Here is a 26,725-nt window from a genome sequence, read left to right as displayed (position 1 = left end):
CAGTGAAGTTCAAGGAGCCTGCCCTTCGCAAGGGGCTTCCAGGACACTCCCCCTTCCATCTTGTGCCCACCGCCTTGCTGCCTGCGCCCTGGACTTGGGCATTGACTAAGGCTTTCTTCCCTGAGCAAACACAAGCCCCTTGAAAACAGACTGGCTCTTTTTGACTTTCTTTCACCTAGTTGTGAGGAACCCTTGTTGATCTACTTCCCATTAGGGCTTGGCCTCCCCATAAGAGTTTATTGCTTAAAAGTCATGTTCCCAATGATCAAACATGAGCAATCCCAGCAGACTTTGGACAGAAAATGCCATCTGTCTCCAAAAAAAGAACTAGGGAGACCAAATGTAAATTAGCACATGCTGTTCACTTCTTTTTTCTGTTTTGTTTTTTTTTTTAATCTCCCATGGTTTTGCCCTTTTGCTCTGATTTTTCTCTCCCATGATTCATAAAGCAATGTGTATAAAGTAAGAGTATAATTGACTAAATGGAACATAATTTAGACATAAAGTGTGATATCACAAGCAAATTAGGGGACTGTGAAATAGTCTACCTGTCAGACCTTTAGAGCAAGAATGTACTACCAAACAAAAGGTAGATAGAATCACAAGATATAAAGTAGGAAATTTTGATTTTATTAAATTAAGATCTTGCACAAACAAAACCAATGTAGTCAGGATTAGAAGGAAAGCAGAAAATGGGTGACAGTTTTACACTTTTCACTAAGAAAGGTCTCATTTCTCAAATATACAGATAACTGACTCAAGTTTATAAGAATACAACTCATTCTCCAATTGATAGTCAATGAATGGTTGTGATCAGGCAGTTGATAGAAGAAATCAAAGGAATAAACATATGAGAAAATGCTCTAACTCACTACTGATTAGAGAAATAAAAAAACACTTTTGAAGGTACCACCTCATCCTTATCAGATTGGCTAATCTGAAAGAAAAGGAAAATAATAAATACTAGGAGGAATGTGCAAAAATAGGGGAACCAATGCACTGGTGGTGAGACCATTCTGGAGTACAATTTGAAACTATGTCCAAAGAGCTATAACACCATGCACATGCTTTAACTCAGCAGTTAAAGCTACTGAGTTAGCCCACAAAACTAACTACGTTTTAGATATTCTGAAGAGATTAAAAATAAAAGAAGAGAAGAGGAAAAGAAAATGACCTATATGCAAAAAAGTATATTTATAGTAGTTCTTTTTATGGTAGTAAAGAATTGGGTATTGAGGGGATGCCCTTCAATTGGGGCAAGTTATGATGTGTTATAAAAAATTGTGTTTATTGTGTTATAAAAAATGATGAGCAGGGTACTTTCAAAAAAAAAAGCACAAAACACAATAAAAACCTGGAAAGACTTTAAAAAAAAAAAAAAAAGTAATATCTAAGCAGGAACCATATATCCTTTTGTATGTTTCTCTCTTCTCTTCTCTTCTCTTCTCTTCTCTTCTCTTCTCTTCTCTTCTCTTCTCTTCTCTTCTCTTCTCTTCTCTTCTCTTCTCTTCTCTTCTCTTCTCTTCTCTTTTTGGTAGATAAGAAAACATGGTCATTGTAGCATGAGAAAAGTTGATGTGGTAGTAGACTTTTATGAAACAATAAATGTTCTGTGTATTCCTAACATGCCTCAATGACAGCTATTAGTGAAATGTCTTGACTATGATAGTTCAACTTTTGCCCTCTTTTGTTCACGGAACTAATTCTTTTTTAACATTTTTCTTCAAAGGCAAATCCTCCTCCAGTGCTGGTCAACACAGAGAACTTAGAGACTTCACCATATGTAAGTTCACATTTTTTGGATATTCTTATTTTTTGTCCTTGGAGTCAGGCATTTTTCCTGGAGATAGATATTATTAGTGAGACTGTGGAATTACTTTCTAATCATACAACTGTAGCTACTTTTTATAATATAGCATATCTTTGATACAGAATAAAATTTATTATGCTTAAGTACTCCTAGATTGTGGTAGCAGCCGAAGCAAGCGTAAGTCAAATTGACTCGTCAGTAAGTGGAAAAATTTGATTGGGAATCTATGCTATGTTTGAACTTAATCTGATTAACCTCAAAAGAGTATCTTGGGCCAGTTACCAGTATGGGTCACCACATGGAAAATTGCAATGAATCCATATGCTCTTGGATGATTTGGGGAATCTTGGGGGGTGGGGGGGGTGGCCAGGGCTTCGTGGCAGCCCTTGGACATTTTGGCCTATCGTGATTTCCTTTTGAGTTTATTCCTAGCTAAAGGTATTCACCTTTGGCAAATGATTGCCATTTCCTGGGCTAGAATGGGGTACACGCGGGCACCTCACTGATCTGAGGGGCCTTCTCTGGTATCCACCTTTCCAGCTGAAAAGAAAGCTGCTGGTGGGGAGGAAGTGGATACGAGGGGATGGGAAGGAAGAAGAGAAGGCCCGACAGGCTCTGGTGTGAAAATGATAGGTCCAGTCAGAAAGTAGAGGAGTGAATTCCAAGCCTTTGTGGCCTGGGATCTTCCCCGTGGGGGCCGCTAATTTGGATCCCAGACTATCCCTGCCCTCCCTGGGGTTCACAGGCCCGAGGTCCAGGCAGCCCAGAGAGGGTGTCTGCCTTGAGACACATGGGAGCTGGGGGACCCAGGCAGTCACTTCACCCATCCTTTCCTAAAGTGTACAGTCACCCCCTTCAAAAGCTGTGGGAAGATGGTGGCAGGTGGTTTTGGTGGGGGTACCCAAGGCTGCCTCTGGCCCATAGGGCCCCTCAGCCAGGCCACTTTGATGACGTCCTGCTGCCTCAGCTCAGCGTGGCAGATAGTCCACTCGACTCCTTAACCCTTGTTTTCTCATCTTGATTTCTGTCACTAACATTCATTTTTGGAAGTTTTGTGCTTCCGGTTATGTCTCTCCTCCCCTTCTCACTACTGGGCCTGCATCAGGTAGGCACCTGAAGCTGTTTGCACATCACCCTTGTTTCTGCAGCTTCCCAAATAACATTCCAACCCCTCACCTCCTACATGCTAGGCTGCTCTGTGGCATACCTGTCAGAGGCAGGTGTGGGATAGCTCCCTTGTCTGGCTCCTTAGGGGAAGTTTTGCAGACAGGAGAGTCCCCCTTCTGCCTGGTGAGCCTGGTTTTCTGGACAGAGATACGGCATGGACTGCCATGTCTTCCTCCTGCTCGTTTTACAGATGAGGACACTGAGGCAGGCAGGGCAGAGTGACTGGCATCCCCTTGCTGCTCCCTAATACACCTTAACTGCATTTAGTAAAAAATAAAGAAAAGTCTTTTCACCTCTTCTTCCCCAAACCCCATTTCATTCTTTGATGCTCCTTGATGTTGATTCCTTGTTGGGATAATTGCATTCTCACAACATGATATGAATGTGAGAGAATTCTCTTGCCTCATTTTCTTTTTCTTCACCTTTCTGGATGTAAGACTCTGTCCTTGCACTTATTTTTTGATTACCATTTTTCTGGCATGTATTACTGTGCTACAGGGAGGGTACTATATAGTATTTGGGATGTTGCTGCCTTTTTGCTGGTTCCAGGACAAGTGAAAAAACATCGACTCTAGTATTAGAATCAGTTAGGTGAGTCAATGATAGTGTTCCAAAGTCAAGCAAGATTTGCCAGTAAAAGCAAGTCTTAGAATCGTAAAATTCTGGAATTTGCTGCTGATCAGAAAGAGATCCGAAGAAGTGATCGATCAAGGCGCAGCATGGATCGGGACATGTGTGAAAGAATAAAGTGTGGTTCTTCTCCCCTTGGTGCCATCTGACAGGGAGAGAAGGTCCTGGCCCATGCCTTGGGTGAAGCTTAGAGAAGCTCCAGCTGGCCAGGCTAGCATCAGGGGAGTGGCCTTGGGACCTTCGTGACCAGTTAGTCCAGCTGGCCCTGGGCCTTCGGGGGCTTGGTGGAGGGAGGAGCCCTGCTGGCCTCTGGCACCCGGTCAGGGCCCTTTCCCCAGCACTTCCCTCCTGGACTTCCAAATGGCCCAAAGTGCCATCCATTATTTAGTAGCACTTTTAAGCAACCGTTTTAGCATTGATACCTGGCTACCTAAATTTTTAATTAGAAAGAACACTCCTCAACTCTGGTGTGAGCCTCTCTTTGTTTTTTAACCTAATGCATCATTATTTTTAGCCTCTCTGAGACTATACAAACTTTGAGGTCTTTAATTGTTTAAAAGCATGCATTAATATGAACCTACCATATGAATATGAATACTTATTGATTAAAATCTCAGATTTTAGAAAAGAGACCCTATCCAAAGACCTCATTTTGAAAATGAACATGATGCATTGTGGAGAGAAGTGATTTGTCCTATGTCGCTGATCCAGTTCCACCCCCTCTAAACAGGGGGGAATGGATGAGATTTGACTTCTTTCATTTAGAAAAAAGCAAGATCTGCCTTTGCAGTCATCATAGCCATTGCATTCATGTCACATCAGCAGCAGCTCCACCAACAATGCACAGCTTTTCCTATCTTCCCATTCTCTCTCCAAAGTTGACTCTCTCCCCCCCCCCCTTCTTTTTTTTTTGTCTTTGCCAATTTGTAGGCTATCTAAAAGCCAGTGTTTGGTTTTGCTTTCTCTTAACTAGTGATCTGAGGCTTTCTTTCATGATTGTTAATCATGCCCATTCTTTTTCTAAGACATTTGAGGTTGTACCTTTGGCCACTTATCCATTAGAGAATGGTGTGTGTGGAGGGAGGTATCATGTGTTTTTTTCTATACTGCTTCTCTTCTTTGTTCTATTTCTTGTTGTTTTCAATTTCATGTCATTAAAGTTATTTTGTCTTTTGTGGTTGCCTTCTCTTCTTTGGTGAAGGATACTTGTCCTATCTGTGGTTGTTAAAAGTTATCTGCTCTGCTTCTCTTCTGATTTTTTAAAACCATTCAGTCTTTAATATTAAGATTCCATATTCATTTAGAACACACTGTGGAATTGGATGGCAGTTGTGGATCTCTGTCTAAAATCTGCCAAAGCTCTTTCCACATTTCCCAGCAGTTTGGGTCAAGTATTAGGTCAAATTATTTACATCTTCTGGTTTATTGGACACTGATGATCCCGTCTCTTTGAACATTTCCCCCTCCATGTTGGAACTCCTAATTGGAAACACAGGGTCCATTATTCTAAGACATCTATAAAAAGAGATTCATCTCCTTTAAAAGAAGGAAGGCGATTCCTGGAGCATCTTAGATTACATGACAGACCAGAAGACATCACACTGGATGTGTTGACTACCCTTTCACCAAAAGCAATTACCCTCATGTGGAGCTGAGGAAGTGTCTTAGCACCTAGAGTGAAAATGGAAGAGCTTTTCCCTCCCCTCCAGCTAATAATGAATTCATGAATCTGAGTTCTCTTGGGTTTATTTTACAGAAACTTTTGAAAGTAGTAGAGCAATGGGTTATCCTTAAGGATTCCAGACTTCACTTTTTTATTTCAGATTACGTGACTAAACAGAAAAGGCCACAGATCCCTTCAGGGACTGAGAAGTTAGCTGCAGCTGCCCGCCTATTAGGCAGTACCCAGCCTTCTCATAGCAAATATCTGCAATTGGATTGCTGATCCCTGTACTGGAAACCTGTAGCATTCAGTGAGCTGCCAGAGCCAGAATCCTTGCTAGGCCTCCCACCTTCGTCTGTGTTTCCAAGGGAGTCATTTCTGTCAGCCTTGGAGCTCCTTGAGGGCAGGGATGATCCCAGCTTTGTCTTCTATTAGTCAGAAAGGACACAAGGGATAGTGTCGCTCTTGTCTACCCCTGAGTGTCTAGCTGGGCCCAGTTTTACCACTCAGAATTCATTTGGAAGAATGACCTCAGCTGATTGTGAATTGCTTGGAGTAGGAGATTCAAACCCCCAACAACCCCCCTCCCCACCCAAGGAAACTATGGTTGGAGGTTAGGAAGTCCGGAATTGAGTGATAGGGAAAATAAAGGATTTGGGGTGGGCGGCAGGGGAGTTGGAATGGAAGTTACTAAAGATTTCAGGAAGAAAACTTTGAATATAAATCAACAGGAACAGCAGAAGGAAATAGGACTTCTTGATCTCCTAAACAAGTTCAGCCATTATGGGTAGTTGTTGTCCTTTATTTTCAAAGAGAACCTGAATGACATCCCTATTGTTGAGGTGCACACTCATCAGAATGACATCAGTTTAGCAGGCTCTCCCGTAGCACAGAGAATCCACATGGACATTGGAGTGGAGAGGTCTGAATTTGTGCATCTCTTCTTCTTCTGCTTTGCTCATGGTATAGCACCTTCTTTGATGAGGGTGTGCCGTGCTGGACAGTTCTATCTCTGCCAGTCTCCTGTGTCTCTCCAGGAAAGAGTATCCTAATATCACTTCTTCTGTCCTCCATGTGAGCGCTTGCCTGGTGTGAGTTCTCTATCAAATGTTCTTTTAGATAAATTTACTTTTGTTATTCAAACATGGCCACTCCATTGGCTCGCGCTTCTTGCAGAAGAGTTTGAATGTTTGGCAGTTCAGCTTGAAAAAGGACAGAGGAATAAATATTTATTTATATATATATATATATATATATATATATATATATATATATATATATATTTTTTTTTTTTTTTTTTTTTTTTTTTGCTTTGAGATATTTATTTATTTATTTATTGATTGATTGATTAAAAAACTTTTTATTGACAGAACCTATGCCAGGGTAATTTTTTACAACATTATCTGTTGCACTCACTTCTGTTCCGATTTTTTCCCCTCCCTCCCTCCGCCCTCTCCCCAAAGATGGCAAGCAGTCCTATATATGTTAAATAGGTTACAGTAGATCTTGGATACAACATATGTGTGCAGAACCGAACAGTTTTCTTGTTGCTCAGGGAGAATTGGATTTAGAAGGTATAAATAACCTGGGAGGATGAACAAAAATGCCAGCAGTTTACATTCATTTCCTAGTGTTCTTTCTTTGGGTGTAGCTGCTTCTGTCCATCCTTGATCAATTGAAACTCAGTTAGATCTTGTCTTTGTTGAAGAAATCCACTTCCATCAGAATACATCCTCATACCGCTGTTGAGGTATATAATGATTTCCTGGTTCTGCTCATTTCGCTCAGCATCAGTTCATGTAAGTCTCGCCAATCCTCTCTGTATTCGTCCTGCTGGTCATTTCTTACAGAACAATAATAAGAAATAAATATTTTTAAAGAAGAAAAAGAAATGATCCAACACTTGATGAAACAGGGGATCCTGTATATTGAGGAGAATATGAACCATAACATGTTTGAATGGGTTGTGAAAAGAAATAAGGACTTCTAGAAGCCAAGATTGTGGAATATGTAGAAAATCATCTCCAGACAGCCATAAAATTGCCGCCCCCCAATTGAAGTCTGGAACAACAGAACTGGCAAGCAAACTGGCAGGAAAGGTCTATCTCATTCAGGTAAAAGGGAGTGCAGATCAGGACAGGAGGTATCCCAGAAAGCCAGCTGCAAGCCTCTGCCATTCACCAACACTTGGAAGACCCTCTCCCCCAATGCCTCAGCATACCAGGCTACAGATAGACAACAATGTATGGGCAAAACTCAAAAGACAAATGCGATTTGCTCTCAAGCCCCAAAAGAACTCAGGGAAGAGAGGTAGAACGTAGCAAATTGTTTCACATGAAGAGGCATGAAAAGACCAATTACAGTGGGAGGGAAGATGGAAGGGTGGATGGTGGGTATCACCTGAAATTTTCTCTAATCAGAATTGGCTCAAAATTGGGAATAATATACACAAGCAGTTGTATGTACTTCCTAACCGGGAAGTAGAAAGAGAGAGGATTAAGGGGGGGGGGAGGTGTCTTACAGAATGGAAGACAGATTAAGGGAAGCAGTGAACAGTGAACAGAAGAGCAAAACTGGTGAAGAGAGAAAATATGAAAAAGAGGAAAAACAGAAACAATCATCTTAATTGTGAATGTGAATGGGATGAACTCTCCCACAAAACAGAAGTGGATAATAGAGTAGATGAAAAAACAAAATCCTACAATGTATAGTTTACAAGAAACATACTTAAGGCAGAAAGACACGCTCAAAGTAAAGATAAGGGCTAGAGCTATAATAAAATTAGGATTTAGTTTTATGAAAAATCCAATAAGATAAACCACTGTTTAATTTGATTGAAAAGAAAGCTAAATATCCAGCATCAAAAAATGAAAAGGAAGAAATTAAAGCAATCATTAGAAAATATTTTACCCAATTACATGCCACAATCTGAATGAAATTAATATTTATAAAAAATATAATTTACCTAGATTAAGAGGCAAAGAAATAGAATGCCTTAATAACCCCCTTGTAGAAAAAAAGAAGTTGAACGAACCACAAATGAACTCCCTAAGAAAAAAATCCCCAGGGCCAGATAGTTCATAAGAGAATTCTACCTAATATTTAAAGAAGAATTCTAATACTGTATAAATTCTTGAGGAAAATAGGGTCCTATCAAGTTCCTCTAATAACACAAATGTGATCCTAATGTTTAACCAGGAAAGAGCTAAAGCAGAGAAGGAAAACTATAGATCAATTTCCCTAATTATAGTATATTGGTGCAAAAATTTTAAATAAAATACAAGCAAGGAGATTACAGCAATATGTCGCAAGGCTTATACTCTATGACTAAATGGGGTTTATGCTTCAGATGAAGAGAAAAAAAGAAAAGAACAAGCAGGGTTAGAAATCCTGGTCTCAGGCAAAGTCAAAGTAAAAATATACTAAGTTAAAAGAGAAGGAAACTAGCTTGCTAAAAGGTGCCAGACAATGAAGTAATATTAATGCTAAACATATATGCTTCCAGATTTTTAAAGGAGAAATTAAATAAGTTATAAGAAATAGAAAAACTATATTTGTGGAGGACCTTAATTGTTCTCTCTCAAAACTTGATAAAGCTAATAAAAAATTAAGAAAGAAACTAAGGAGGTTGAACCTTTGTAGAAAATTAGATGCTAACAGAAAAGATAGACCTCATTGTGTAGCGCATAGCCAAAAATTGACCTGCATTAGGGCATAAAAATCTCAAAATCAAATGTAGAAAGGCAGAAGTATTAAATCCTTTTTGGATTTAATTACATAAAAATTACACTTAACAAAGGACAGCAGAAAGATTAAAAATTAATTGGAAACTAAATAATCGAATCCTAAAGAATAATTTGGTCAAAGAACAAAGCTTAGAAACGATCAGTTGAAACCCCCCCCCCCAAAAAAAAATACTAGAAAGCATAAGAATAAATGGAACATAAGCAATATCTATCTAAAACAATCAACAAGTATTATCTGTAATGCTAGATAAGCTAGAAGCCTTCCCTGTAAGATTAGAATTGAAACAAGAATGCCCATTATCACCACTGTTATTCAGAATTGCACTAGAAACATTAGCTATGTCAATAAGAAAAGAAAAATAAAGCAATTAGAATAGGCAATTCTATTGGAAACAAAATTATCACTCCTTGCAGATGATATGATGGTATACTTAAAGAATCCCAGAGAATCAAGTAAAAAAAAAAATACTTGGAATAATTAACAACTTGAGCAAAGTTTCATTGTTTAAAATATACTCATAAATCATCAGTATTTCTATGTTAGATCAGTGGGATAGATTAAGTAGACAAAACAATAGTACTAAGTGACTGGTAGTGATCTATTGTAAACCCAAAGGCTCCAGTTGATAAAAATTGTTGGGGAAATTGGAACACCACATGGAAACCTGATTTGTAGAATGGCTGGACCAGTTCAAAGCTGATTTCTTCAGCCTCCTTGAGCAAAACATTTAGATTGTTTTCTTTCTGATCAGCTTTACCCATGTGATTAAGCATGAGTTGTAAACTTGCATTTCTATTCTCTAATGGTTTTTCATGAGACTTTAAGTTCTTTTTTTTTCAATACAACCTATTCATATTCTTTGACCATTTATGTATTGGAATGGCTTTTAATCTTACATGTTTAAATTAATCCCTTATTTATCTTGGAAATTTCTTTATTAGTGAAACTTATTACAAAAATTTTCCTCTAATTTTCTATCTAGAAAATAATCCTTTCTATCATTTTTCTTTCTGCAAAAACTTAATTTTTTTTAAATCAAAATTGTCCAGTTTGTTTTCTATTAATGTTTTTTATTTACTGTGTAAGATGTTGCTCTGTACCTAGTTTCTGCCAGAATGCTAGTTTACCCAGTATTTTCTATCTTATTTCAGTTGCTGAGGCCTTTGGTTTTATCAAACATTAATTCCTTAGTCTCCTTAGCTTTATATGTTGTCTACGAAATCTGCTCCACTAATCAATTTTTTCACATTTTAATCAGCACCAAATCTTTTAATGATTATTGCTGTGTAATTTAGCTTTGGTACAACCAAACATGCCTTCTCTGTCCCCTCTAGGTATCTTTTCCCCCCTTCCCCATTTCTTCCCCTGATATTTTAAAACTTTTTCATCTCAATATGAATTATTTTTCAGTCTCTTTCATATAATTCTTTGGGTGGTTTAATTGGTATGGCATTGTACAATTAAATTATTGGGGAGAGGTTTCATAATTTATTATATTGGTTTGACCTACCATTAATCAAATTGTGGTTATCCTTTAAAGAATATTTTATGGTCGTTCTCATATAAGTTCCTCTCTGTGCCAATAGGTTCCCAGGTTATTTTGTAAATCCAGTAGTTATTTTAAATATAATTTCTCTATTTTTCCTTGCTGAGTTTTGTGGGTAATGTAGAGAAAAGCTGATGATTTAATGTGTATTTATTTTATATCCTGCAGCTTCATGAAAGTTATTTTGTAACATAATTTTTTCTTTCATTTTTCAAGTATAACATTATGTCATTTGCCAAAAAATGAAAAATAAAGAAGCACTATTTCTTCTTATATGTCACTCTTTTTCTTGCCTTGTTGCTGTTGCAAACATGTTTTAGTACTATGGTATTTGTGACAGTGGATGTGGATGTGGAAGTGTTCTTGCTTCACCTCTGATCTTAATGAAAATGCCAGTAGTTTATCCCCATTACATATAATGCTGGCTCTAGGTTGTGTGTGTGTGTGTGTGTGTGTGTGTGTGTGTTTTAAAAAGTTTCATTCATTGCTTTATTTTATAGTCGTAACAAAAGTAAATGTAATTTTCCAAGGCTGCTTCTAAAACAAGTGATTTCTGTATTTCTTGTTAACATAGTGTTGTTTGTTTTTTAATATTAAATTAGGGTTGTATTCCAGTTCCAAATCCAATCTAATGACACTCATTATCTCTGTGACATGCCGCTGATATTTTATTCATCATTTTTCTGATACTTAGAATTTTTGCAGATATTCATTGTCCGTTTTTATCTAAAAGTGGTTTTTCCCCTCTGTTTTGACTCTGTCTAGCTTAAGTATTGTGTGGGACAGGTGCTTGACCCCCCTTTTTCCCAAACTGACTCATCAGAGACATCTTCAGGTACAAAGAGAAAGCATTTATTTAATCCCTGCAAGGAGAGGCTCAGACCCACCTGGGAGCCTTCCCAACTCCTGCCATGTGTTCGTGGAACCTGGCCAGCTTCCACTTTGTCCAGGACTTAAAAGCAAAAGACTCCAGCCTTCTCATTGGATAGACTAAAGGGACATCACCATGCTTGACCAATGGTTACCAATGTTGGCTGTCACTTCCTGCAACTTCACTAACTTCCTGTATCCCTTCAGAGATCATGTGACCCCCAGGGTCTCAGCTCTGGGAACAGGGATCATGTGACTCAATACTGAGAAAGACTTCATCCAATCAGTCCCATTCAGTATCACGACTACCTTTGTGTCATAGAAGGAAATCAGAAGCATTTCTTTTTGCTATTTCCCCCAACATTTTGTGTAATATTGAAACTTACGATTCCTTGATTGTTTGAGAGGGTTTTTGCTTGTAAATTTCGTGTTTGCAAGTTCATTTATGTCTTCTTTCCCTCTGAGATTGGGTTGGTTTTAATTTTTCTTTTTACTGCATTTAATCTGTTCATCTGGTGCCGAATGGCTGAGCATCCAGTTATCAGAGAGCAGTTGTGCTCTCTGTGTTATACAAATGTTAAAGAGTGACAAAAGGCGCGATTCGCAGGAACCTGGTGAGGTTGGCTGGTGAACAGAGCCAGACAACGTGTTTGTAGCAGTAAATGACAACAGAGCGTGTGGCATTGTAGATGAACGGGAGAACTCTAGGTAACGCAGTGCACAGCCAGCGCCGCGGTGTCTGGGACGAAGCATGCCACCTTTGTCGCGTTATCTCTGTGGATTTAACATTTCAAGCATTGGTTCTAATTAGATGCGTTTGATTTACTATCACATTTAAGTGGTGACTTCTTGATATTTCGTTTTCCCCATTCCGGGAAAAATAATGTTAACATTGTTTTCAGATTTGGAGTTGCAAATGCTTTCTCCCTCCCTTTCTCCTCCCCCCCCCATCACTGTTTAAAGAGAGATCGGCAAATATTTGTTAAGTCGCTGCTGAAAAGCATAGCTTATGTTTGAGGGGGAGAAACTAGTTCATTTAGGATCTGTTCAGCTTGATCCAAAGCATAGGAATGGGAACAGATAGAAAGTGAAAGCCCTGTGTTGGGGAGGGAGTCAGAATATTCCTGGGTAAAAGAGAAGTCTGTTAAAGAAACAGAAGCATTGGGGAGGGACCACATCCTACAGTTGGAACCTTGCCAGGGGCAGTGTTCTCTGAAGTTAGAAATAGAAGTTGGGCTGGGGGGAGTGGGTTTTAAATGTTAAATGGAAGAGTTTACATTTTAATCTGGGGGTATAAAGCCCCCTTGAGTTTTTCCGGGGAGAAATCTCCTGCTCCAATCTGCACTTGTAGAAAACTGTTGGCAGCTAAAGAAGGGGGTAGAGCATGGACTGCAATGGGGAGAGACTTGGCCAAGAGCCCTACGGATGTCTTTGTTCTGGACCAGACCAGCCATTAAAACACAAATGTGTTTGCACTTGTTTATCAAGCTTCTTTAAGGATTTAGGGACAAAGCCCTGCAAAAAAATTTTTTTTCTAGAGTCTTGGAGGAGAGGCTCTATTCTGCTGAGGAGACCCTTAGTCTCCTTTAGTTATTAAGGGGAAAGACCAGTCGTCATTGTAACAGACCATTATCTGGGGTAAAGTTGTGTGTGTGAGAAAGGTACGAGGAAGAGAACCTCTCCAAGGGGAGAGCTCCCTGCAGGCTCCACCCCTGCTGAGTCCTGGCCCTCCCCAGTGATCTGTGAGGGAACCAGGGGCTCAGGCAGAAGGAAAGGGATCCTCCTACAGGAAGGGAGGAGGATGCCTCTTCCCTGACCCTGGGCTAACCCTGGGAGGGTCTTTCCGGGGGGGGGCCTCTCCCCTTGCTTAGCACTTTACAGTTGTTCCTTATTTGAGCCTCGTAGTCCCCCTGGGGTGGGGGCAATGATAATCCCTGTTTTGAAGGGTGAGGAAACTGAGGCAAACAGGTTACCTTGCCCAAGACCAAACAGCCACAGAGTATTTTGGGTTGTTTTGAACTCTGGTCTTCCCAAGTCTAGGCCCACTGAACTCTCTGCCTGCCCTAACGTAGGGAAATTTCTCCCTTGTGCTTGCTTCTCTCTGTCGTTGTTGCCCCCCCCCCCCAGAAGAACCCCAGGACTTTCTTTGTCACCCCTAGACCTCGTGCGCTGCTTGGCATATTGCAGGCACTGAATAGAGTCACTTCTCCAAGCTTGTCCCTCCCATCTTTGTGGTGGAGGTAGTGACATGACAGCTGCCTTAGGAACTTATCCTGGAAGCTATGAGAGGGCAGGAGGGCGGGCACTGCCCGGCTGCTCTCCAGGGGCAGTGCCATGTCATCCTTGCAGTCACCTTCCACCCGAGCCCAAGAGAGCCAGCCCTCAGACCTAGAGTCTACGGGGTGCTGGCCCACTACCACCAGCAGGAGGTCCCAGGGGTGCAGATCCCTTTCCAGGGGATCGTTCTGTCTTGCTGTGCTGGTGTTAGATCCAGAGAAGGACCATGTGGAGTCCTCGGTGAGCAGACCGCCCCTGTGGCCGCCCACATGTATCGGAACCGTCAGCTGCAATAAGGAATGGCACTTCTGCTCACACGGCAGCGTGGTTCCTGGCACATAGTAGGGGCCTCCACCATTTTGAAAAGGAATAAAGATGTATCTTTCATCTGCTCATTCCTCTCAGAGGGTGAGCCTATGGGAACAGTGCATTTTGGGATGAATTACATCCCCAGTGGTTCAGGGGCTTGGAGGCTGTGCTGAGGCAAGAATTCTGTCTGGCATGTGCCCGAGAAGGGAGCGTGTGCCCCATCTCCGATGCCGACCTTGCTCAGAGGTGGCGAGCTGACTGAAAAACTGCTGATGGGAAGCTTGGTAGGCATTCCTTTGTAAGCTAGAGTTTCAGGCACTCATGAGGTCATGGATTTCTCTCCCCCAGAGCCCTGGGCTGGCCCTTGGGCGCCTCTTAGAGATGAGCCCTAGCACAGGCCTCCTACACCGCCTCTCCCCACCCCCCCACCCCCCATGGCCCTGTGGCTTTCTCAACACTCAGTGTATATTTTCCGTGCTTTAGCATAAGCCAGACCTTTTAAATAAATGTCTCCTATTTAAAATGGATAGCTTTTCATTTGCTTTCCAAATGTTGCCCAAACATGTGTTTTGAATACGTAGAGCTTCGATATGTGCGGATCCCTGTGGGCCATAAGAGAAGCCCTAATACTTCCACCTCTGTCACCCTAAAACAGGACTTTATGGCCTCTTACCTCATTTATTCTAAATATTATCGACTCCTGGCAGTCTTCCATCAGGAAGCAGCGTGACCTGAAGTCCCTGAGAGCCACAAAATTCTTTTGGTTTTAGAGTGTCGGACTTTCAGACAAACCTCAGAATATTCACGTGGCTTCAGGTGGTCCAGTGGTGAGGCTTCCGTTTTTTCCCTCTTGTTCTGTTTTCTGGGTCAGTTGTTTTTACTTTGAAAGGCCTACTTTTCCTTCAGTCGTCTCATAGTCACTGCCTTCACTTGCATCCATTCAGGTTTTCTGGGCGTTTGTAGCCTGACTGAGGTCTTCTGCCCAGAGTGTTAAGATACCCATTCCCCCTCCTGATCCTTCTTCCCTAGCTCTCATTTCAGGTTCTCATCTTGTACTTCCCTAGGTCCTTCCATCCCCAATCTCACAGCTGCCAAATTGATATTCCTGATTTAAAAAAAAAGAAAAAAAGTCTTCCCTGTTAATCTCAAACAGAAGATAGAAAATAACTTTTCTGGGATTTTAAACCTCCCTTTGCACCTCCCTCGGCAGTCTTGGTCCACGTTGTCAGCCTTCTCATCCCCCCCTAATTCTGCCCCATCTCATGCTGTTTAGAGTGGGCTCCCTCTCTGCTGCCTCTAGGAATCTCTTCCCTTTTCTAGTAGCACAGCATGGTGCCCCCTCATGCAGGAAACATTGCTTGAATGTCCCAGGATGAGCTCTGCACCCCTTCCTTTGGTTGCACTCCAGAGCTGTGTTTGGTATTGGCGTGTGTGTGTGCGCGCGCCTGTGCGCGTGGGCAATGTGTCCGTGTAAATGTGGGGATTCTGGTACGCACATCACTTGTCCCTCCCTCCAAGGGGATGGAACAGAACTCACTTCTTTGAGCCGGTATCCCTAAGACTTCCTTGGGGGATGGATACTGAGTAGAGTCCTTATAAATGTTGAATCACTTGAATTAAAAATCAGGTTTCTGAATTATCTTCACAGTTGTACCATAGGATACTTGCAATATATTTAACTATTTAAAAAAATTTTTTTTGTCTATTAGTAAGGCTTATGTCCCTTTTCTTCTATGCATTTAAAAATCATATTCTAACTGTTTTATTATGTGTTAATAAGAACACATAATAAACAATAACTAAACAATAAGGTTTAGTTGTTAAACCTGTGTATAAAAAACCTTGTCATTTCTAAGTGGCCTTCTTCTCCCCACATTAGGTCAATGGAACAGATGCAGATTATGAATATGAAGAAATCACACTGGAACGGGTAAATATACATGTTAATAGATCTCATTTGTTTTGTGCTTGAATCTGTTGGGTTTTTATAAGAATTGGTTTTCAACAATAACTTTTTGCTTTGCTATCTGTTCTAATTATCATAGATTGAAAAAAAATCTTTTGAAAAAGTCTGAATAGTGGTATCTTTCTTTAAAAGCACATACACACAACCACACAGATCTGTTCTGTTTATATAGTCTAGTTTCTTTATTAAGTAATAAACAATAATAAATGAAACCAGAAATTGTCCAGGGACAAGGAGTGAGTATTTATTCCTTTTACCTGTCAATGCAGCACATCTTATCTCAGTTGAAATTTACCAGGAAAAATGGCGACTAGGATGCTGACTTATTCCTCATTTTCATGAACTCCCCAGAAGCCGTGGAAGGTGTCCCGGGGCTTCATTCTGGTAGATAAGGAAATTAGGTTATTTAAAGAATTTTACTAAAATTTCAGCTAACATGGAAAGTCACGTCATAATATAACAAATTGTGTTTGAATTGTTCCAAACCTCCAAAAGTCAAAGGTAGAAGGGGCTTCCCTGAAGTGTCTCGTGTGTGTGTGTGTGTGTGTGTGTGTGTGTGTGTGTGTGTGTGTAATAGTCTCTAAAGTCCCTCTAACTCTGTATTTCTTATGTGGAGGTCTACAGTATTCTCCATTAGGAGAGATTAATTGAAAGATCTAGTTTGTTAGACTGTTTTGTGCCGTCATTTGGACCAATAAAGAATTTTTAAGAGAAGTTAATTTAAAAAATCAAAGAAAAATTTTAAAATCATAGAAAACAATTTTGTGAAAATAGAGCCAAGATGATGGAATAACTGGAACCAGTTACAGTTACGTTCTCCTCCATAATCGTCCTCTAAATAGAACTAGAAAATGCACTCGACTGAACCCTGGTAGGGAAATCAGAGGAGAGAAATCAGTCATTTGTCTGGCCCAGCTCATTGTAGAAGGCAGTAGGGCAGTGGAGCCTGTACTTAGCATGCCACATGCAATCATAGGAGTGCCTAGGAAAGGTTTTGAACCAAGAAGAGATTTCGTTTCCATTCTGGGACATTGTGATGTGATGGGGACAGGTTCCAACTCATCTCCTTGTTATCCACTGTCCAGTTGTGGGTCATGAATCCAGGGTAGAGCAAAAAGGGATCCCACATTGGAGATGGTGTTGCCAGGGACTTTGGAAAAAGGAAAGCCTTGGGCTGAGAAAGGAGAAAGTTCCAAAGTCAGCAGCACAGCAGAGGGTTTCGTTCCCCTTCTACAGCCCAGCATGCAGAGGAATAATTAGAGCCAGAATCCCACAATAAAGAAATCTATCATTCTATTCTCTTAACCAACAAAGCTACCCAGCGGTCTGAGGGGATGAATTCCAGCAACTCAGACTCTGATCCGAAACTGCAGTTTACACCTGGGACCCAGCAGTGAGATTTGACTTTCTATCCCGGGGGATACTGAAGGCTTACATTGGGGTCTCCAACACCCAATATAAACAGCAACAAGACCGGCCCTGAAGGGATCATTAAACTTAAAATCAGCCTGGAAGTATCAGCAGATAATCAAAAAGTCCTGACATAGAGAGCCACCGTGGTGGCAGAGAGCTAAATACACTAGTTCAGAAGAGCAGTGAGAGCTGGGGAAATGAGAAGTGGGGAGCACCTCAGCTCAACAGGCACGAGACCTTGGCCATGCAACAAGCTCCCTGAAAATGTGAATGACCCAATGCAGGCAGTGGCTCTGTGAGGCAACAAGAAATAGTAAAAAGGAGAAAAATAGGACAGGCAGGGTCTCTCATAGCAAAAACAACTGGTCTGGAAAACATTGAAAACACAATCGTTGGACCATGTGAAGCCATGACCAAAACGGGAGTCTAGGACATCCTAGTTCAAGGAAGGAGAGCTGCCCAGATCTCTGAGGACCAGAGGAGACAGAAAGCCCGCCCCCCCCCCCCCGGCTGCTTCTGGTCACTTTCTGAAAGGAACCCCAAAATGAAAACTCTCAGGAGCATCACAGCTCCCAGGTCAAAAAAAGTGCCACGAGCAGTTCAGCAAAAAGAAGCCATGCAAGAGCATCCATGGCTGAGCTGTGACCTTGGAAACAGGAAGAACTTGGCCAGCAAAAGCGAGTGGAGTCGGCATGAGACCTTGGAAACAGAGCCATTTCAAGCACTCCTGATAAAAAGGCCAGCGCCTTGGAGACCCTTTGGAGTTTAAACACAGGTGGGAAGAGAACCACCAGAAAGGTCCAAGGAGGTGAACAAGCCCAGACTGATTAGGTTCACATTGTGTCCCTGGATCTCTGGTGACATCAGGGATCCCAGGAGTCCAGTTGCTCATGTGCTCTCCCTCCATCCTTCTACACATACTCACTCACAATTGGGTCCAAATACATTTCAGTCAGCAGGGAAAGTAGAGAAGAGCAGAGGAGGAATTAAAGTGTGGAGAAGGGGAGGGGTCAGTTCTAACAAAACAGACTTTAACCATGCACAAAAATGGATCTAGTTTGGAGCTGTCAGATGGCACAGTAGACGCAGGGCCTCAGACATTTACTAGCTGTGTGATCCTGATCAAGTCACTTAATCCTCTTTGCCTTTTGTTGTTGTTGTTGGTTGGTTGGTGGTGGTTGGTTTTTTTTTTGTTTTTTGGTTTTTTTTTTGCTGAGGCAGTTGGGGTTAAGTAACTTGCCCAGGTTCACACAGCTAGGAAATGCTAAGTGTCTGAGGCTAGATTAGTCCTTCTGACTTCAGGACTGATGCTGTATTCACTGTGCCATCTAGCTGCCCAGCCTTTTTTTTTTTTTTTTTTTTTTTTTTTTTTTTTAATATATTAAAGAATGACAATATATTTTTTCCCAATACATATTTATGCAATGATCTTGCTGCACAAGAAAAATTAGATCAAAAAGGGGGGGGGGGGGAATGAGAAAGAAAACAAATGGAAGCAAACAACAACAAAAAGAATGAGAATGCTATGTTGTGATCCACACTCAGTTCCCACAGTCCTCTCTCTGGGTGTAGATGGCTCTCTCCATCACAATATCATTGGAACTCTTTGCCTTTTAAAAAAAAAGCTCTTTGGGGTGGTAAAGAATAGGAATCTGATGTGATCCCTAAAAAGAAGGAAGGGATGAACAAGCTGTTGTTTTTTAATGTAATGGAATACTATTATGTTGATCTCTTCTAAAATAATGACCAACAGTGATACCAGAATAATAGTAAAATATGATCCACATCTGATAGAGAAATTCACAAAGAGACATGTATTTTTTAGCCAAAGTAGAAATTTGTTTTGATTGGCTATTCATGTGTGTGGTGAGTTTTATTTCTGGTTCTCAATTGTAGGGAGAGGATTTGGGTGTTAGGGGAGAAGATTGGGATGGAAGAGTGAGAAAGCAGAATTTGGCTGATTAACACAATATATTTTTTAAAACCTTTTTAAACTGTCTTTTGGACAGCTTGTGGTCCTCTGTATGTCTCTGGGTCAGACTGAAAGCCCTGGCAGCACACAAGGGAGACACCATTGCATATAATAGCCCAAGAGAGAAATGGGGCTTTCAGACCTCAGTGGTCAGGGTTGAAGGAAAACCTGCTTCTGGGACGTGGGCGAGGTGAAAAGGCAGGAGGCCTCGGTCCGGCCACTTTGTCTTCATCTCGATGGCCCCTCACTCTTGCAGTTTCCACAGTTAGTTGCAGTGGTATGACTTCACCAGCTCTTGACTGAACTGACTCTGCTGAGTACAGGGAGCAGCTTCCTGGTCCCGGGACTCAGAGAATGCTCCAGAAAGATGGTTCTCTGGAAACCTTGGGTTCCAAGGCAAAAGAACCTCTGCAGGATGACTGGGTGGCCTTTCAGTCTGGGCCTGTGGTGCAGTTGGACTTGGGGACACTGGTGTGAGAGCAAATGGAAGTGGCCAGCCAGCCACTCTGGGGCTTGTTGCAGCTGCCCCTTTTCTGTATCTCTGAAGGACAGTTTCCATGGCACTTTGATCACGTGCTCAATAATTTTTCATCCAGAAAACACGTTTTCCCACTGCAGAATGTGAAGTTTCTCTTAGCTGACTTAATGTCTCTCCCTTTTCTTTTCCCCAGGGCAATTCGGGGCTTGGCTTTAGCATCGCAGGGGGCACTGATAACCCCCACATTGGCGACGACTCGAGTATTTTCATTACAAAAATCATTGCAGGGGGAGCAGCAGCACAGGATGGACGACTGCGGTATGTTGATTTTCTTGGGATAAGGAAGCTGGCTGCAGTTTTTGTATTAATGTAAGAGATGGAAGGAGTCAAATTTTATGTTTTTCTTTATCCCAAAGCACATCTGGTATGGTGTATTTGGGAAGAAATTTGTGTTTTACGAAGGGCTGTGTACATTTGCTCTGACTGGCTTGTAATCAGTATTATTTATCGTGTAATTAGATTTTTACTGTCCAAATCCTGAATCTGTTTTAAATTGTCAAAGTCCAGGCCCTCCTTGTTATCAGTAGATCTTTGGGTGGGAGATAGCACAACAGGCTGCCATCATTCTTTCTCAATTCCTCCTTGTAAAGGCTTCTGGAAACCTCCCTGTCAACATTTCTTAGAGCTTTAATGTCCAGAAGATCAGGAGTAGGGCCCCGGGGAGAAGAGGAGAGAGGAGGCCAGCTGGGCCTGGGCCTGTCTTCAGAGGAGCCTCCAGGGCGAACCAGGCAGGAGGAGAAGGGCAGCTGGCCCTCCATGGGTATGGGGGTAGTGGGCCTAAAGAGCCAGCACCAGAGGGAGCCCAGGATTGGACCGGGGGTCTGCCCAGATGCTGTTAGGATCATAGCCAACCTCCGCCATTTGAAGGCTGGCATGGATGATCCAGTTTGGTTCTGCTCATCTTCCTAAGGAGGAAATAGAATCTCAGGCTGGCCAGAGTTACCTGCCTCCGGTGGTCTGCTTTTTCAGACTCCACATTGGGCACCCTCAGCCAACTTGGAGCTAGGGACTTAATGCTGAACAAAGATGGGGGCGGGGAGCACAAGTAAAGAGATCCACAGTTCCTGAAGGGTTTTAGGGGGCTGGTAGGAAGGAGGTGGCCGTGGGTGGGTGGGGCTATTGATGGCTGCCAGAGCCAGACTGCTCCTTGGGACCCTCTTCTGCCGAAGCCTTCTTCCACAGCTGAAATCCAGCCATCACCCGCCTCAGCCATTCTCTCGCTGCCAAGCCCACTTGGCTGTATCCTTCTCACACCTGTGTCTTGCCATTTTATTCACAAGTACAGCGTGAGAAATTTCCTCCCCTGTTTTGCTAAACTAGGTAATGTCTAACACCCTTGTCAGATTGTCAGGAGACAGAAGCAGTGTTTTGAATCTCTCTGTAGAAGAATCCATATTGATCCACTTTGGTGAGCTTTGTTTTGGCCCAGCCTTTGTAGGAAAGCCACTTGGAGGCATCTGGGTGCACTTGGGCCTGGCCGTCTCCCTCCTGGGCATGTGAGATAAAAAGAAAGGCCCCCTGGTGACGGGATCTTGGTCACAGCACATGTCAGAGAAGCTGGACTCTAGAAATCAAACCCCTGCTCATTGATTGAGGTTCGGCTACGCAAGGTGCTGGTGGTTGGGACTCCAAGGACCCCCGGAAAGCTTGGGTGCCCTTGTGCTGGCAGGAATGAGCAGGCACAGCCAAACAAGGACCTTCCGTGACTCTGGCCCAGTGCCTCTGTCCGTCTGGTGGCCATATTCCCCCAGAAAGGAAAAGCAGCGATTTTGGCATGGCCCGTTCTTTGCTTATGGCTTCCTTTTTTAGCTCTACCCCGAACATCCCTGGGAGACACAGATGACAATTTTACCAGGAATCACATTGAATTTCCCCAGCCCATAGTTTTCTATCTTCCATTCTTTGGTGAAAATCAGTTCATTTGTTCTCTCCTCCTCGAGGTCTTTGACAGAGACCTGTCTCCTGGCTGCCGGGGCTTTTAGGACTATCATCCTGAGGGCCCCATTGCTGTCTCCATTCTTGACTGTCTATTTCTTATTAGTCCTTCTGTCTGCTGCTTTGTCTTTTCTTCTTCCCTCCATGATACCTAATCATCATCTTGTCTGTCCCAACCATCAGCTCCAGTCTTCCCTGATCCCCTTTTTCCTTCCGATTCCTTTGGTTGTCTGGAGGTTTCCTTCTCACCACGGCAGCTCTTCTCCATGCTTATCTGCCCCTGCTTTCATCTCTAGGACGTAGCTTTTTAAGATCTAAGTTGGCCCGTGAGCTCGCCACATAGCCATTGGGAGTGCTTCTGATCATTCTCCTTTTATTCTTGTCAAAGTATTTCTATTTGTATTTGTAGAATTTCATTCCTGACCATTTTTCCTTTTATTTTTATCCATGAGGCCCTCCCTGTCTTTCTCTGAATACTTGGACATTTTCCTTCCAATATCTAGGGTATAATTCTCTTTGGCTTTCTTGCCAGGGATGGGCGCACCATGGCATGTGAGTCCATTTCACATCTGGGCCCTGCGGGTGAGAGGTATTACTTGCATCTTGTAAAGTAATGTAAACATTCTGTGAATTCATCTTTTAATTTGTATTCATTTTTCTCATAAGGTGCTCTGTTTCTAGACAAAATAGTTGTAGTTTTCATGTGATTGTTATGATGACTATAAATACCTCAGACGTTTTCACTTGTCAAATGTCATACGTAGAACTTGAAACCCAAATTACCCTGAAGTAAAGCACGGATTAGAACATCAGGCAGAAATGGAAAAAGATGAATTTTAATACATATGAAATCTTTCAATTGGATTTCAAAAAATCAGCTTCCTAAATATAAGATGGGTAGGTGGTAAGGAGAGAGAGCCCCAGATTGAAAACGATTTGGGGGTTTTAGGTCTACACAGTCTTAATTAAGTCAGCAGCATGACGCAACCAGCATCCTGACTGCCTTGTGAGAGGCAGATTGTCCAGGGACTGGGAGCTATCCCTTCTTGTTAACCTCTCCATGTAGGGAGTCTTCAGTCACTAGGAACAGCAGCAGAGGAGGGCATCCCCTTGGGGTCTAGTCTTGGAGATCCGCAGGCCAAAGCCGAGGCCCTATGACCAGTAACATCGGACCCATCCCATGACCCCTCGCTGGCACAGCCCGGCATTGAATTTCTGTGGGCATCATGGTCTTTTTGTTCACCCCAGCGTACTCAGTGACTTGTTTCCCTCCTTCAGCTTATTTCCCTTTGTACAGATTATCTCAGTTTCTCCATGGTTGTTGATGTGCACGCAGGGACTGCGACTGAGCTGCCTCCAGGGTGACAGTAGCTGCTTTATTTTTGGTCATTTGCCCCTACAGGATTATGTGTCTCTGGGTCAGAGGGTGTAGACACTAGTTCTTTATTTTTCCCCATACATTGCCAAGTGATTACCTCTGAGAAGTAAAATTTTTTGCAACATAAACTATTTGGATTACTTTATTTTTCTAAAAAACATGTTCTGGGCCCTTAAGCTTATTCTTAGACAGTGAAGAGATTCTTGTCCCAGGAGTTGCTGACAGGGTTATTTGGCCTGTGGGGGCTGGACCAGGATCCACCATGGGCACGTGCATTTTGGGGATGGGGAAACACGAATTTAGAAGTCTCTTCTGTCTCTCTGTAACCCCTTAGCGTTAACGACTGTATTTTGCGAGTAAATGAAGTTGACGTCCGCGATGTGACACACAGCAAAGCAGTGGAAGCCTTGAAGGAAGCGGGTTCCATTGTGCGTCTGTACGTCAAGCGACGGAAGCCAGTGACTGAGAAGACAGTGGAGATCAAGCTGGTGAAAGGCCCCAAAGGTAGGGCAGCAGGAAGATGGGGAGGGCCGTTCTGGGTGGATGAGGGCAGAAGCAGTGCCTTTGGGTGCTGATCCTGGCCACCTGTCCCTGCGGTTGGATCCCTCTTTATCGTGGACAACTTTGCCACATGTCCCACGCCCCCTCAGGGTCTTCTTGGAGCAACTCTTTTGTTTGGCGATTGCCCGATAGCCAGTCTAGCCATGACTTAGCTGAAACTGGGCCAAGAAAAGAATAATGACTTCTGTCATCACACCTTTTGTCTTAGGATGACACAGTTGCTCCACATTTCAAGTGGCTGAAACTAAATAGCTGATGTTGAGGAAAATTTGTAGTCTCAGTTACTTACCTCCTTTTATATGTCACAGTCCTCAGAATGGGCGGGGTAGGCAGTATGGCCTGGTGGACAGAACCCTGGGCCTGGAGTTGGGCCTCAAACAGTGCCTACCTGTGAGATCCCCAAATCACTGCACCTTTGCCAGCCTCATTTTCCTCACCTGTAAAGTGGGGAGAATACCCCTACCTCCCAGGTGGTTGTGAGGGGCCAGTAAGACCATCTGGGTAAAGTGCTCGGCACTGGGCCTGGCCCATGGGTAGGTGTTTATTCCCTCTGCTCCCTGCCTGTGGTTCACCCTGGCTGTGTGACTCTGGGCAGACCCCTTCCCTGGGCATGCTCTGCCCCCAGCCCGGGGGCTGGCAGAGAGGTGCCCCAGGAGCCCTCAGACTTGGCAGTCCCATCTGTATTGGGGTTCAGCGTGGTCTCGGGGCCGTGAGCTGAGCTCACGTTTCAGAGGGACATTCATGTTTTTGTGTTTTCCAAGCAGGTCTTGGGTTCAGTATAGCTGGTGGAGTCGGGAACCAGCATATTCCTGGAGACAACAGCATCTATGTCACCAAGATTATTGAAGGGGGAGCAGCCCATAAAGATGGCAAACTTCAGATTGGAGATAAACTTTTAGCGGTAAGTAGCTTCTTGTTTTTCCTCTGGCCTCCTGTTTTCTTCCTGAACTTTGATATTTTTAGTTATATGATAATTTTATGTATTTTGAAAGATGCTTCTTCACACTAAAGAATTTTTTAGTATGAAAAGAAAACATTTTTTGTGGGTCTTTCTTGGAGCATATTCATATACCTAAAAATATTCCCAGCTATTCCTAGGCTAGCTCTTCTTTATTTTTATCTGGAAACATACTGGCATATGCTTTTTCTTCTCCGGATCATTGGATCTGGCGCAAATCCCCCAGCCATGGGTATGCAGTCTGGCAGCAGGGGTGGGATGAAGAGCTGGCCTTGACATGGCCTCCAAGATCCAAGGGGTCAGACGTTGTTCGACAAGAACCAGGCAGTCGACATCAGAGACATCCAAGGCTATAATCAGGAGATTATAGTGCCGGAGCCACAGTCTGGTCCCTCAGTCAGCAGAGGCTTCTGGGAGAGCTCTCCATGGAGCTGGGGTGGTCCTCACAGCTCGGAGGAATGCGCGGGTTTTAGCTGGACTGTAGCAAGCCCTTGGAATTAAGGTGGTTCCCTTAAGAGCAGTATCTTTTGGACTGGGCCTGGACTTTTCATGGGTTCAAGAAGCATCTAGCTATTGGCATTGGAGACTGCCTGAGGCACTCAGAGCTTTGGTGCCTTGTTGGGCACACAAGGCTGACCTTGGCCCAGGGCTTCACTGCCCTTTGGGCCCCACTGACTTTCAGACCTACTGTGATAATACATCATAAAAAAAAAAGGTCTTTCAAAACAATTCTTTGCCATTTGTTAAGACAAAAGCAAATTTGCATACTAATGATGGATTTGTTTGTTTTTTCCATAAGGAATGAAATCTTGGTGGATGAGTTGATACCTTTTACTCTTGCCAAATTTTTCATGACTCCCACATTTCTGTTAACATGACTTTATATGGGGTCACAAGATCCGCAGTTTAAGAAGTTTTGCCTTAGAGCAGCGATTATTTTCCTGATGGGAATGAGGTAGAACCTCATTCATTTCTCCAATTATTAAAGTGTTGGGTTTTTTGTTTTTTGTCATATAATTGTGTTTAACTTCGATTTCTTCCATTGAACCTTTGCTCTATTGGGGACTGTCTTTTAGTCTTGTACATCTGAATCAGTTTTTTAGCTTAGAAATCAGAACTTTATCCAAGAAATTTCACAGATTTATGTATAAATAAATGTATTTAGATTTATTCTCTGTTCCTCTTTCCTTTTAACATTTAGCTTCTAATTTTAGCTGCATTGATCTTATTTATGCAGCTATTTTTCTTAAATCAAAATTGGAAACCTAAGTTTAGATAGTCAAAGTGCACTGCCTGCCTATTGAACTTTTTGAAGTAGGTAAGACATGTAACTCTTCATCTCTTTGCCAGCATTGTTTTCTGGTCTGGTTATTTATAATTAATGAACTAAGTAAAATTCAGAGAAGAGAGGCATTTTTTGGTAATTCATAGATTTAGGAGGCCAATTCAGGAACGTTTTTGCAACATTGTGATGTTGTTGAGTTCAGGCACTTTACCTAGTGCCTTTCGTAGCAGTGTCTACAGAATCCTTGACAGGATAAATTTGGTCTTGTTCTGGTTCACCTCCACAGAAACTAAACACTGTGGAGTTTCTCCAAGCCTCCTCCTTGGGCCCTCTTCTCTTTCTCTGGTCACCCTCTCCTCAGTTCCTATTCCCTCCGTGCTAGTTTCTGACGGCTGGCTCTTTCTCTTGTGCCCCAGATAAGCCTCACATTCACACAAGCATCTCCTCTCCCATCCCCAGATGTCTCCTACCTGTCCCGCGCCGGTGTCCCTCCCTTCTCATGGGTGTTCACCACCTGGCCAGTCTATTCCAAGTGCCCACTGAGACAGCTTTGAGTCAGTGCTTCTTCCCTTCGCCCTTTGGCACCCTGTGCCTCTGTCCTTTCCCCTTTAAGCCATTTTCCTGGGTATCAGTGCAGTAGCTGCTGCCATGGGGCCAGGGAGATCTGAGCCCAGACTCTTAGTAGCACTCTGTCTCTGTC

At 42.7% G+C, this 26,725-nt stretch overlaps 1 protein-coding gene across 22 annotated transcripts in view; it reads left to right on the top strand.

Annotated features, from left to right (window-relative positions):
- DLG1 (discs large MAGUK scaffold protein 1) overlaps nucleotides 1–26,725 on the top strand; it is a 271,420-nt gene that overhangs the window by 216,318 nt on the left and 28,377 nt on the right. For 13 of the 22 annotated variants that reach the window (XM_031963577.1, XM_031963573.1, XM_031963569.1 and 10 more), the window contains 5 exons: nucleotides 1,730–1,783; nucleotides 15,899–15,949; nucleotides 20,042–20,166; nucleotides 23,556–23,725; nucleotides 24,544–24,683. In XM_031963577.1, the coding sequence (XP_031819437.1) occupies nucleotides 1,730–1,783; nucleotides 15,899–15,949; nucleotides 20,042–20,166; nucleotides 23,556–23,725; nucleotides 24,544–24,683 (540 nt within the window). The remainder of the gene's footprint in view (nucleotides 1–1,729; nucleotides 1,784–15,898; nucleotides 15,950–20,041; nucleotides 20,167–23,555; nucleotides 23,726–24,543; nucleotides 24,684–26,725) is intronic. The other 9 variants (XM_031963574.1, XM_031963571.1, XM_031963568.1 and 6 more) reach the window with 1 other exon arrangement.

The sequence above is a fragment of the Sarcophilus harrisii genome, chromosome 3, assembly GCF_902635505.1.
Source record: "Sarcophilus harrisii chromosome 3, mSarHar1.11, whole genome shotgun sequence".
Taxonomy (NCBI): domain Eukaryota; kingdom Metazoa; phylum Chordata; class Mammalia; order Dasyuromorphia; family Dasyuridae; genus Sarcophilus; species Sarcophilus harrisii.
The sequence above is the reverse complement of the archived record's forward strand: the minus strand, read 5'-3'. Positions and strand labels throughout refer to the sequence as shown.